The following is a 14,112-nucleotide window of genomic DNA, read 5'->3' as shown; positions in this document are numbered from 1 at the left end:
ATTCCAGTCAGATCCTGAAAATATCTATAATATTCCGGATGGATATAGGTGCTGTTTGTTGACTATTTTACTTGTGTAATTTCTGTGTGTTTGCTAGGAAAACGGAATTGAGAAGAGAAGCAAACGCAGAGTTTGGAATTTTGTATTTTGATGTGTTTGGTCTGTAGAAAAGTAGAGAACAAAATGGGAATGTATAACTAATTTCAAGGTCAATCCATGGCTTGTCTGCGTTGGAACTTCGATGAAGGATCTTTGTTATGTGGATCCGGCTCCTCTAAAGTGAGGAGTCTGTGAATTTACTTCAATTTCATAAAATTTTTACTCTCCACATGATCTAAGTGGGAAAAAACCCTAAGAGGAATTGTAGTTGGAGAGGGGTTCTAACAGGGAAAAATTATTATATGATCCCGGATTAGGGTGGTTTTGTTCATATATTCTAAATTAGTATGTAGACCTCTCCAAGTTTTTTAACTTTAATTTTCAATTTCATTTTTGTACCTTAAAAAAACTGAGAATAAATTATTCTGAAAAGAAAAAAGTTCCTGCTTCTCCTCCACCATAGATGGTGATGGTGTAGTCCTTTTATGAAAAGTTGGAGATCTAAGTTGTTTATCATATATGATTTTTTATTAATCAAACTGGATTGGTGATGCTTCCACGAGATGTAATATATGAATTCTATCTTTGGATCGAATTTCATGATGTTCTGTTTTCTTATATGATTTGTTAGGCTGAAGGTTGAAACATCTTTTTTTTTTTTTTTTTGGTCAGAACGCGAGGTTGAAGCTTGAAATGACTATTATATTATGTAATTGGCTGAAGCTTGATCCGACTTGCTAAGAATCTACATAGATGGGTAAGAGAACGGATGAAGCCTCTCTCTTTTTTTTTGGGGGGGACAATGAGAATAAGCCATATGGATTTGAAAATGCTCCTTCTTTCTTTTTTGTAAAAGGGAAAAATTGGACTTCAAAAAAAAACAAAAAACAAAAAACTTTCCAAAAGCCGAGGTTCATCTCCAGGATTATGATAAACGTGGTGGTTCAGGTTGATATCATTGGTTTATATGACATGCACTTAATCTTAATTGGTTCAGTTTTTTTTATTTTTATTATTCTATCACCTCTTGCAATGGTTTCCACTAAATTTGAGTAATATTATTGGTACAGACCACCGTATGACACTGCCACGTTGTCTGGGACTATTCTATGCTCACTAATTCATTAATAGTGATATGTAATCTAGGAAGATTTGGGGTTTTGAATAACGAACAAAGTCAAGTTAAGTTATTATTAAAACTACTGAAAATAACAAAAAAAAAAGTCAAATTAAGCTACGTAAGTGATAAAATTTTGATATTTTGGTATGAAATTGAAAACACCCCATAATTAGGAAACTAAAATGTAATTAGATGATTACTTTTTCTAGAGCTAAAGGCATCTCCCTTCCTTTTGATAATGGGATACTTGGAATTTAACTGCATAAAAGGCTGGGTGGCTGTTCAATTTAATCCCTCCTTTCCTACGAGTCACTTCTTGGAAATGACCAAGGAAAACGGAGTCTGAAATTGCCAAGAATAATAGTCCTTGGATCCGGTGTCCATCTCTACGCATTACGAGAAAAGAAAAGGTCGGTTCGTGGAAACCAACGTGGGGCCATGAACAAGAACTGGAGAAAAAAGGTCGCTGTCACTGGGTGAAAGAAACGCGTCCTAAACAAATTGTCCTGGCCCACTACTTCTAAAGCTTCCGCATCAAATTACAACAGTGGTATCAAAGCCACAAATTCTAACACTTGCTCTTCTTACCGATTGTCCATCTTCATTTCTCAAATCTAAACCACTGCATCCATAGCCCTTTACTCCAATGAAGGCATCGTCATCATCCTCATCGCTTCCATCGGGGACACCATCCTCAAGGCCACCGGAGTTCCTTAACTACACGTACGACGTGTTCTTGAGCTTCAGAGGTGAAGACACACGGAGGACCTTCACGGACCACCTCTACGCGGCACTAGTTCGTGCCGGAGTCAGGACGTTTAGGGATGCCGAGGGACTAAGAAGGGGAGAAAACATAGCGGAGGATTTGGTGGAGATAATCCAAGGGTGTAGGATCTCACTCATCGTCTTCTCAGAAAATTACGCGGATTCGAGTTGGTGTCTCGAGGAGCTGGTGCAGATCATGGAGTGTAGAAAAACACAAAGGCAACGGGTTTTCCCAATATTCTATCATGTCGATCCTTCACATGTCAGAAACCAGACCGGTATCTTTGCTCATGCGTTTGAGAGACATGAAGCCACAGTACATCAAGGTAGAGATAAGATAGCAAGGTGGAGAGCTGCTCTTAGAGGAGCGGCGAATTTGGCTGGCTTCGATATTGCTGATAGGTAATACTCTTCCTTTTTCCTTTTTTTTTATATAATATAAATATATATATATATATATATATATATATATATATATATATATATATATTTCTTTTTTCCTTTTTATTTTATTTTATATATATATTTTACTTCCTATCTTTTCAGTTTGGTCCTTCTTTTCTCCTTTAAACTTTAGTCAAAACCACTGCAAGTGGCTTAGTGGTTCTTGTCTAGTTGGGTGTGCTCCCCAACCTAGGTTCGAACCCCGAAGCTGTCAAAGTGGCGAGGCACTGTGCTGCAATGCACAGTTGGAGCATTTCACATGCGCCGAAGGGGTTTATCTTGGGCCTAGGAAGCCTTTGGGTGCCCCTTCACAAAGTCAAAAAAAAAAAAAAAAAAAAGATTAAATACTGTTTACTCCCCATACTTATAGGGTTTCATCGTTTCAGTCCCTGACCTTTGAATTTCACCTAAAAAGTCCCTGAACTCTCAATTTCCTCCCAATTCATCCATGCCGTCAATTTTCCGTCAATTTCTCTGTTAAGTTGCTAACGTGGCAGCCATTTTATGCCGAAATGTCTATTTTACCCTCAGTTAAAAAAATTTCTGTTTTATTTTTTATTTTTCTCTTTACTTCCTCTTCCATTCTCTCGCACTCTCTCACCTCCCAAACACCACCACCACCACCACCACCTCTTCCTCCTCTCCTCCTTCACCAACGGCAATGGCAACACCACCACCACCACCTCAGTCACCTCCCAAACACCAAACACCACCTCTTCCTCCTCTCTTTCACCAACGCCAACACCACCACCACCTCTTCTTCCTCCTCTCCATTATCTCCTCCTCTCCTCCTTCACCAACGCCAACGCCACCCACCACCTCCACCATCTGCAAGAGAAGTAAAAACAAGCTGAACTCTAAATTATCGCAACCAAACCAGTAAATAAAGCAACAATTATCTCAAATCTATAAATTGAAATACAATATCCCAAAGCTTTGAATTGAACCAAGAGCTTTGGCGTCAACTGAAAACCCAGATCACGAGCTCGCTGCGCCACCGCATGGCATCATACCACGGCCGAAATTCTCCAAACCCAAACCAGTAAATAAAGCAACAATATCCCAAAACAAACACCTTCTTCACCAAACCCAAATTCTCGATAGCCTCTCTCTGTCCGAAATTCAAACCTTACAATGAGGAAAGGAGCCAAGAGAAAGGCCTGGCCGGCGGCGAAGAAGGAGGCCGCCACCAAACCCAAAGCCACCGCCACACGCGCCAAGAGCATCAAGGCCTCGCAGCCTTAGCCGGAACAGGAATACGTAGAAGAGCAGAACAACCTTCAAAATCTATGGAAGGCGGCGTTATCGGTTGGAGTCGATTTACCAATACGACTGGGATTTCTCAAATCTCGAGAAGGAATTTGAAGAAGGAGGGAAGTTTCATGGAATCGGGAACAACTACGATTCGGTCGCGGCGGAGCCTGACCGACTTGACCTCGGACCGGAACTGGGGCTATGGCAGGCCGAACGAGGAAGCCGCCATTTGTTTTTGATCAGAGCAATGACGGGGGCTCTGGGGCTATGGAGGTGGAGGAGAGGATTCTTGGATCTGGGTGGATTAAGATCGGGTCAAATTGATCGACCCCGATCGAACACACATACTGGATTCTCTATTGGCGGCGACAAGCACGAAGTGTGCTCGTTAGATGCAGATGACTTGGGTGGCTGGCTTAGCCATGGCAGATTGGGGTGATGGCGGAGATAAAAAAGAAGAGGAGAGAGAGCTGGAAGAAGAAGATGTAAAAAGAAAAAGAAAAAGAAAAAAAAAAGGAGAGAAAAGAAAAAAATAAATTAAAAAAGAGTAAGTAAGGGTATAATAGACATTTTAGCTTGAAATTAATGACACGTCAGCAAAATAACGGGGTCTTTGACTGAAAGTTGATGGCAGGGACTAATTAGGAGGAAATTGGGAGTTCAGAGACTTTTTAGGTGAAATTCGAAGGTCAGGGACTGAAACGACGAAACCCTATAAGTATAGGGAGTAAACAGTAATTAACTCAAAAAAAAACTTTAGTCAATGTGGTGATTTCTTTATACTTCTTAGTTCTGCTTCTGAATCTAATTGACAGGCATGAAGCAGAGTTTATCAATAGCATTGTTGACGAGATATGCAGACAGCTGACCACCCCATACTTGAATTTAGCTCCCTACCCAGTTGGAATAGAGTCTCGTGTTGAAGATATTACCAAGTGTTTAGGTGTTGGATTAGATAATGCTGTTCGCATGGTTGGAATTTGGGGTATGGGTGGAATCGGCAAAACAACAGTTGCCAAAGCCATCTATAACAAATTTTATCATGACTTTGACAGTAGATGTTTCCTAGCAGATGTTAGGGAAACAGCAAAGGACTCAAGTGGTAAGATTGCTCTGCAAGAAAGACTTCTTTCTGATGTCTTAAAACCAACCAAGATAGTTCATGTTTCCATAGGCATCAATGAGATCAGAAGACAACTTGGAAGCAAAAAGGTACTTGTCATTGTTGACGATGTAGATCATGAGGACCAATTGAATGCATTGGCAATAAGGCGTGATTCCTTTGGTCCGGGAAGTAGAATTGTCATAACAACAAGAGACCGACATTTGCTACAACTAGCGGAAGTGGATACAAGACATCATCTAATTCAAATTCAAGAAATGAATGAAGAAGAAGCTCTTGAGCTCTTCAGTCGGCATGCCTTTCAAAATTCTCCTAAAAAAGGCTATATCGAACTCTCAAAAAGTGTGGTTACTTACTGTGGAGGTTTACCACTGGCTCTTGAAATTTTAGGGTCTTTCCTCTTTGGAAGGAGCATAGGAGATTGGAAGGGCACACTGAAGAAATTGGAAAAAATTCCTGATGGCAAAATTCAGTCAAAGCTCAGAATAAGCTTTGATGCACTTGAGGAGTGGCAGAGGCACATATTCCTCCACATATGTTGTTTCTTCATTGGAATGGACAAAAACCATGTCATAAAAATACTGGAAGGCTGTGGTCTTTTTGCAGGTGTAGCCATTAGTGTCCTCTCTGAACGCTGCCTCGTAACTGTTAATGAAAAAGACAAGGTAGTGATGCATGATTTGCTTCGAGACATGGGCAGAGAAATTGTTCGTCAAGAATGCCCGAACCACCCTGAAAGACGTAGTAGATTGTGGCGTCAGGAAGATGTAATAGATGTTTTGACAGAAGAATCTGTAAGTACTCCCAGCCCAATCAAGACAAGCATAGGCATCCTATTCCCATCTCTAATACTAATTAATAGTGAAGAAGTAGTGCTCAATTACGCAAAGCCATCCTATCTCTAATTCTAATAGTCCTGCTTCATTAATTTCATATTCTAGTGTCCGTAATCCAGTCATTTCATTGTGACATTGTGGTAGTAACTAGTAAGAAAGTTAAAATGCATTCATGACTCTTCCGCACGCCTGTGGATAAATCATATTCTGATATTCTCACGTGCGAATAATCCTTTTTTTTTATTAATTTAGTGCCTTCTGTTAACAGGGAACTGAAGAGACTGAAGGACTCGCTCTAAATTCACGAAGATATGACAACTTGAGATTCAGTACAAATGCATTTAGAAAGATGAGGGGACTGAAATTGCTCCAACTCAAGTATGTAAAACTCACTGGAGACTTCAACAAGCTTCCCAAGAAGTTAAGATGGCTCTGCTTGCGAGGATTCCGTAAACAGTTCACTGGACATGAGTTTCAAAATACACTTTACCTGGTTTCTTTGGACCTGCAGTACGACGGTCCCTGGGAGCATTTCAGGGAGGTATATTAAGAAACTTTCAAACATCTTCCCTCTGGTTTATTACGTTACATCACTCTCTGCTTTTCTTCTTTGTGGATTTTTGATTCTTTTCCTTGGTTCTTTTTTTGGTGTTGTCTAACAGCGGCTTTGGAAATTGGAGATACTTAATCTCAGTCATTCACAGCACCTAACAACATCACCATACTTTTCAGAACTCCCAAATCTACAGTATTTGATCCTTAAAGACTGTGTGAATTTGCCAGAGATTGACAGGTCCATTGGAGATCTTTCTCAACTTGCCTTGCTAAATCTTAAAGGCTGCACTAAGCTCAAGGACCTTCCGGAGGATTTTTACAAGTTGCGTTCTGTTAGGACTCTTGTTCTTTCTGGCTGTTCGAGATTTAAGAAGTTGAGCAAGCATATAGGAAAAATGGATTCTTTGAGAACTCTTGTTATAAGTGGCACAGCCATAAGTGAAGTACCATCCTCTATAGATGAATTGCAATACCTGGACTTTTCATCTCGACAAGGTCTGAGTGGACTAAAACGATTTACCCAGGACGAGACATCAGGACCTAGCCAGGACGAGACATCAGGACCTAGCGACTTTTCATCTCGACAAGGCCTGAGTGGACTAAAGCGATTTACCCAGGATGAGACATCAGGACCTAGCCGGGACGAGAGATCAGGCCGGAAATCACGAAAAACAGAGGGCAGAACCGTCCTTTCACTCAAACAGTGCTAAAGCACGGTGCTAGCTCTAGTATATGTATAATACAGAAGCCAATGAAGAGAAACTTACATGGGAAGCGGCTTATCCAGTTATCCTACTGTAGTGGAACAAAGTAAATGAAACTCTAAAAATACCAGCTCAGCGTCTCTTTGAAAAATTACACTCTCATCCATTTCTCTTTGTAATATCCTGCGCGACAGATCTCACTCTCAAATTTCAGTCTGTTCAAGGATGAGAACGCTCAAACGGTGACTAATCACCACGCCATTCAAATCTCAGTAAGTTCATCAATCATGGTTCTTCTGGTACATTTTGTTTTTGAGGTTTCAATTTTAATTTCTTTTTGCCGATTAATTTGGTTTTCATTGTGTGCTTTTGATTTGGGAATATCAACAATAGATTTTTTCATTTGTGGGTTTGATTTTTCATCTTATAAATAGGTGAGTGGCTTCTTATATGTGACAGAGTTTTTCAATTTCCAGCAAATTTTGTAACTTTTTCTAGTGTTCAAGTGTACATTTGATTCGAATTTTAGATTTGGGAATTCTGTGAATTTATTCAGCGAAATTTGTTGCACCGAGAGGAAATTGATTCCAGGCAGATCCAATACAAGTCATTTTCTTCTTGTTATTCTTCCAGTTTTGTTCGAGTGAGGAGTGAGGGAAAGGGAGCAAGGGTGATAGATATGAAGTTATAGGTATGAGGGATTGGGAAGAATGCATACCAAATTTTTCCCAAAACCCCATTTTCCAATGATTTCCTACTCTGCAGCTCTTTCACTAACTGTTCCTGTTTAATTAGTTACTTCCATGATCGTTTTCAATTAAACTCTTATTTGTTGATCTTATGTGTTGTTTAGCCTAGTAGGAGCATCACGTTTTTCAAGTTTTTGAAAGAGTATTTCTTTTGAAGCCCTGAACTTTAAAATTGCCTTCCTACAATTTTAACCAGTTATTAGTTGAGAATTAGCCTCTGCTTATATCACCTCCCTATCAAAACCATTGTTGTACCTCTATAAGAACAACCTGTATTGTATCCTTATATATAAGTGTCTGTTTGATGCAGCTTCAATTATGAAATAGAAATTGAGGCATAGATGTGGGGAGTATTAGTTCTGGAATAAGTGTGTCTTATAAAGCATTAGTTTTGTAATAATTAGATAATAACAGGCTGTATGTTGAGACATTAAGCTTTGATTTGAGATCTGTACTCTGTTTAAATTTGATTGTGTCGTAAAATAAATGCAACATAAATCATAAAATAAATGCTAGGCTTCGTGATTTCCTTCTCGCTTTACCGCTTTCTTTCACCCAAATCGATTTCTACGCTTCTTTTCATTCTCGTAGTATTAATCGAATTGCTAGCTTCTTATCACTTGTTAGGTCTTTGTTCGGTACGAATTTGGTTGTTCATGACCTAGTTGCTCTTTGAGCATTGTGCAATAATGCTTTGATCAGCTGTGAAAGTATATAAGTTGCTATCTTTCTACATTCTTTATTTTTCTTATTTTCTACGAGTAGAAATATTGGTATTGTTGCAGCCATAAGTGTTGAGAAGTTATGTCCTTTTGTTTTGGGGGGTTAAATATAGTAGAAATCTTGATCCTTTTTTCTGTGGGGTGTTTTTTTGAGGTACTTTATGTGTATCTTCTATTTACATCGACTTTGAGGTGAACATTTGTTAAAGTATTCGATTCCCTGTACAATTTAGATGAGTCTGGCCGAGTCTCCAGTACACTCTTCTAGCGGTGATGACTTTGCCGGGTTGCTTGAGAGAGAACTAGACTCCGGTTCTTCGGAGTCATCACCAGAGGAAGAAGATGAAGAAGATAAAGAAGCTGATGGTGATGGTGATGGTGATGGCAGTGATGTTGAAAGTGAGAGCAGGTGTGGAGATTTTCTTTGTTTTGTGTTTAATGCAGTTTCTATTAGATTGTACAATTTGTGTAAAACTATAAGTCAGAGTTCTATTTGAAGTGATTTAGATATGATTTGTGACTTGCATTGCAGGATAAAAAGGCGTAAGGGAGATACTTTGGAAAGCGTAGAGGAAAATAATGGATCGACTTCACAAGGAGTTCCAAAACAAAAGTCAGGTAACATATTGATATCTTTTGGATTCTGTTGTGTTTTGTTTTCTAACTCCAAACAGTGGAAGATGACTTCTTGATACTGTACAAAGTGTTCTGAACTGTCTCAGATGACGCATACATAAGACCAACTTACTTGGTAAGTGAGCTTTTGTTCAAAGACTTACTACAGTGCTCCTATTCTCTCATTTTTGTTATGTTTATCTACCTATTGGTCTATTTTCCTGTCTATTAAAAATCGGTGAAAGCTGAAAAGTTAAATGCTGTTATTGTGGGCTGTATATGTATAGATGTATAACAAATGTTCGAATATGAATCAAGTTTATTGGTTGTTTGTCTAAAGACTTGATGAACTGCTTTGCTGTTGGCCTTGTTTGTTTTGATGAAAAACGTCGTTTGGTAGATTTTTGAAATTTACACTTGTAGAACTTTTTTTTTTTTTCTCACTATGCTTCAGTTATGATGATGAAAAAGTTTTATGGTATTTCATAACAATGCCAGGAAAAAAACTAAGGAAACTCTCATTTTCTGGCAAAAGTGTTCCGGAGGAAACATCTTTCCTGTTTAAGAAAACATAAAAGTTTTTTCAATCGGGAAACTTAGCCACTAGTAATTTTTTTTTCTCTTTAAGAGACAAGTAGATTATTTGGGAAAAGTGAATGTACCATGTATTCAGGTATTAGTGTGCGATTCAATCCCCACAGAAATGAGTGTGTTTGCTCGTGTGTGTGTGTGTGTGGCTGAGAAAGCTAGAGAGTACATGTCTAATAACCATCAACTTTTGATTGCTTTGGACACAGGATATTATAACTAATAAACATCCAAGTTTTAAATTGCTTTGAACACAGGATATTATTTCAAATATGATTTTTTCTCCACCTCAAAGAATATAGTTACTCTTTCCTATTTTTAAGCTTTTCTTGCAATTATGTGCAGAAGCATCGGCAACGGAGGATACGTGTGCACATCCTGGGTCATTTGGAGATATGTGTTTTCTTTGTGGCCAGAGGTTGATTGAGCAGTCTGGTGTGACATTTGGGTACATACACAAGGTGCTCCCTGGATGACTAGTTGAAATTTGAAATGTTTGAATGCTTTGGGTTACTGGAAGTATACGTGCATATGGTTTTCCATAATTTAGTTTGTACAGCACTATTCTTTCACATTAGGTGTCACCTGTAATTCATGATTTACTGAAGCCCTCATGCAAAAAATAAACTTACTGTTTGGAAACAATCATAACCATTGCATGCATTCATTGTTTGTCCCAGTCAGGTCTGACTTGTTAAGTTGTATTCGTTTACTAATCACCTGATGCAATTATAAATTTACTATAGAAAGATACCTATCCAGCATGTATCCATTTCCATATATTGTAGCTTCATTTTTGCGTTATCAGATATTGGATGTGATACAGTGTGAAACATTTTCTTGTGCAGGGATTGAGACTTAATAATGATGAAATCGACCGGTTACGCAACACAGACATTAGGAAATCACTAAATAATAAGAAACTTTATTTGGTACTGGATCTTGATCATACACTGCTAAATTCCACCCAGCTGAATCATATGACGGCAGAAGAAGAATATTTGATGAGCCCACCAGATTCGCTGCCAGGTATTTTATGTAGTCTTTTGAAGTCTTTCTTCTTGTGTAGCATCTTTAGTGCTTCATTTTTACACATTTCTTGGTTGCTTAGGTGCATGCTTGTATATTTACCCTAAGGACTATTGACTTGAATCTTTTGATTTTGCTTGCAATATGATACTTTCAGATGAGTTGAAGGGCAGCCTTTTCAGACTGGACTTTATGCGTATGATGACCAAGTTAAGGCCCTTCATTAGGACATTTTTGAAGAAAGCCAGTGAAATGTTTGAAATGTACGTGTACACTATGGGTGATCGAGCCTATGCATTGGAAATGGCCAAGTTGCTTGATCCCAAAAAAGAGTACTTTGGTGATAGGGTGATATCACGTGATGATGGTACCCAAAAACATCAAAAGGGTCTAGATATTGTGGTTGGGCAAGAAAGTGCTGTTCTGATACTAGATGATACAGAAAATGTAAGTTTTTCCTTGTTAATACTGGAAATTTTAAAGTGCATTCATATCCAGTTAACCTTGTTAAAGGGGAGCCAATTTTTGTGGTTTAAACAGAATTTCCCTTGAAGAACTTTGTTTGAAATTGTCATAATAGCATCTTCCATCCATGGGTTGCCCAGCTAGATATATTACCTCTCATTGAACTAGCTTAACTGCCTAATGTTATAACAATATATATTTTCAAAAAAGAAATGTTTAGAAAATGAACTTTTTATTATAGATTTTATGTTTGGATAGAGTCACAAATTAATGATCTCTGCATGTTTTATATTAAACAATTCTTTTTCGAGCAGTATGATAGAATATGTTAAAACAAATTTTATACAAGTAAATTATGTTTAGGATACACTAGCAATCATTTTAATGATGTGTGAATTTGTTAATCTTCTGATAGGTTCTCGATGTTGCTATCTGTTATTGTAGGCATGGATAAAGCACAAGGACAATTTTGATGGAAAGATATCATTTCTTTAGATCTAGTTGTGCCCAATTTGGGTTCACTTGTGAGTCTCTTTCAGAGTTGAAGAGTGATGAGAGTGAGCCTGAAGGAGCTCTTGCAAATGTTCTTGACCTTCTTAAGTGAATCCACAAGATTTTCTTCTATGTATGTACATCTTGCTGTCTCTATTGATTAAAGTATATGGTGTTGTTGTGTACTAATCCATTGTTGGTGAACTATCTTGTAGGAATTGGGAGGCAATCTTATATATAGAGACGCAAGGCAGGTGAATATTGCGTTTAACTAAAACTTCACCTCTTTCCTTTCTTTCTTATGTTTGATATATATTATTGGAGAGCTTTGCCTCTACTACTTTCAGTTCTGACAATGATATTAATAGGATATGGGTATTCTTGTAGGTTCTGAAAACTGTTAGGAAGGAAGTCTTGAAGGGGTGCAAAGTTGTTTTCAGCCGTATAATTTCTTCAAAAGTCCAGGCTGATAATCATCACCTGTGGAAGATGGCGGAGCAGCTGGGAGCCATATGTTCAACCGAAGTGGATTCATCAGTGACCCATGTAGTTGCATTAGATGCAGGAACAGAAAAGTCTCACTGGGCAGTAAATCAAAACAAGTTTTTGGTCCATCCTCTGTAGCTTGAAGCAGCAAATTATATGTGGCGAAAGCAACCTGAAGACAGGTTTCCTGTCACTGAAATGAAATCGAAAACCCAAAGCCAGTGATTTGCTATTTTTTGGATATGACTAACCCTGTCCTTGTTGTGGATAAGTTGAAGTAGAAACTTGGGCGGTAGATCTTTTCTCACAAATGTGAGTTTTGATGCTGATTCAAAACTAGAGCACCAGAGAGCAGTTGCTTTTACTCTGAATTTGTATATAGATACACACGACCCGATTTGTCTGACAAGAAGAGAAGATATGTTAAGGCAGTAGGAGGATATGGTGGTATGCACATTTTTAGCTACTTTGTTTCTCCGCAGCTGCTGATCTGTCATCATTACAGCTCTTGTACGTAGTTCTAACAGTTCACTGACTCATGTCTATTGATTGTACAAGAATTACTGAATCAGTAGCAACACCTTTTTGCTATCATAATATTGATTAGAATAATATTTTCTTCAATTTAATGGCTGGTTTGTAAACGTGTTTATTGAACAGATAAATCAACAAATATGGCCGATGTGTTTTTTCTTTAAAGGGTTTATATTATGGATGGACTTCTTCATCCTCCATCCAGTTGAAGTTTGTTAATCTCAGTCATTCGCATGACCTGAAACAATCACCAGACTTTTCAAAACTCCCAAATCTTCAGTACGTATCTGATCCTGAAAGACTGTTTGTGTGAAATTCACCAGTACGTTCATTGGAGATCTCAAAAACCTTGCCTTGGTAAATCTCAAATACTGCATAAGGCTGAAGGATCTTCCAAGGAGTTTCTATGAGTTGAAAGCAAATGAAACGCTTGTTCTTTCTGGCTGTTTGAAATTTGAGAGATTGGATGCCGGCATTGGGAAGATGGTTGACAACTCTTCTTTTAAATAATACAGCCATAACAGCATTGCCAGCCTCCATAGGAAGATTGAAGAACCTGAAACTTTTCTCTACTTAGCCTTGAAAATTGTTGCAAATATTCTCCTCTGGCTTCCTTAAGAGCATTACTGTTTCCTGGCTGCAATTTAACTCATGATGCAATTCCTAAGGATCTTGAAAGTCTGTCTCAAGTAAAATGTTACATCTCCAACGCAGTAGTTTTTAAGGCCTTAATTTCCAAACCTCACCTGTTGAATAATTGCAAGTTCATGTAGCCGGAGACTGATTACCAAGTAGTTTGAAGATTGAAGCGGATCACTGCAATATGCATTGGAAAGATTTATGCCAAACTTAACAGAAATGTAGAATATGAGATCATTGCCTGTAATCCGCTAAGAATGATGACCTTTATAATGCAGCAAGGTGTTTCTTCTTCGATGCTGATATTTTTGTGTTTCTTCATTTAGTGGGGAAAAAGTCTTCTAAGTTTAGGGTGTGCTTCTCTCCCTATATTTCAACTTCTGCAAAAAGCCTTCTACAGGAATTTAGATTTCATTTCATTTCGTTTTCATTTCATTTCGATTGGAGTGTCTATCTCTGGCTCTTTGGTATCATGTTGCTTTCATAGTCGACTTGATATTTTATCTTAGAGGTTAAGGGCTGGGTTAAAGGATATTCTGTAATTTCTATCTACACTCATCAATTGGTTTAATCCAATTTGTTTACAACAATCTAATCCAAAAGCTTAAGAAGCTGTAAAAATCTAACCTAAGCTTTACAAGGGAAGGTTCATAACAGTCTTTGTAATAACAATTTTTTTTTTTTTTAATCAGTGGTAGTTTTTTCGTAATCACAATTTCAACCGGCTCAATTATTTTAGGACATTTTTCTCCCTCAAATGTGATTATTTCGGTCCCAAGTTACATACCATGTAATTTTGGCCTAAATCATTGACCAAGTAAATCTAAGGTTGCTTGTGGCAGGGGATATATTACTTTTCGAATTTTCAGTAGCTCAAGTATATACCAATACAA

At 38.0% G+C, this 14,112-nt stretch overlaps 1 protein-coding gene and 1 pseudogene across 1 annotated transcript; both read left to right on the top strand.

Annotated features, from left to right (window-relative positions):
* The first annotated feature begins 1,693 nt into the window (after positions 1 to 1,693).
* On the top strand, positions 1,694 to 6,085 carry LOC133744101 (disease resistance protein RUN1-like). Its single transcript, XM_062172233.1, has 2 exons — positions 1,694 to 2,386; positions 5,910 to 6,085. Exons 1-2 carry the CDS (start codon positions 1,866 to 1,868, stop codon positions 5,938 to 5,940), a joined length of 552 nt encoding a protein of 183 aa, XP_062028217.1. The 5' UTR covers positions 1,694 to 1,865; the 3' UTR covers positions 5,941 to 6,085.
* Positions 6,086 to 6,902: 817 nt separating this feature from the next.
* LOC133744102 (RNA polymerase II C-terminal domain phosphatase-like 4) lies at positions 6,903 to 12,718 on the top strand (annotated as a pseudogene).
* The last annotated feature ends 1,394 nt before the right edge of the window (positions 12,719 to 14,112 follow it).

This window comes from Rosa rugosa, chromosome 4 (genome assembly GCF_958449725.1).
Source record: "Rosa rugosa chromosome 4, drRosRugo1.1, whole genome shotgun sequence".
In the NCBI taxonomy this organism is placed as follows: Eukaryota; Viridiplantae; Streptophyta; class Magnoliopsida; order Rosales; family Rosaceae; genus Rosa; species Rosa rugosa.
This window is presented reverse-complemented; position numbering and strand designations above follow the sequence as displayed.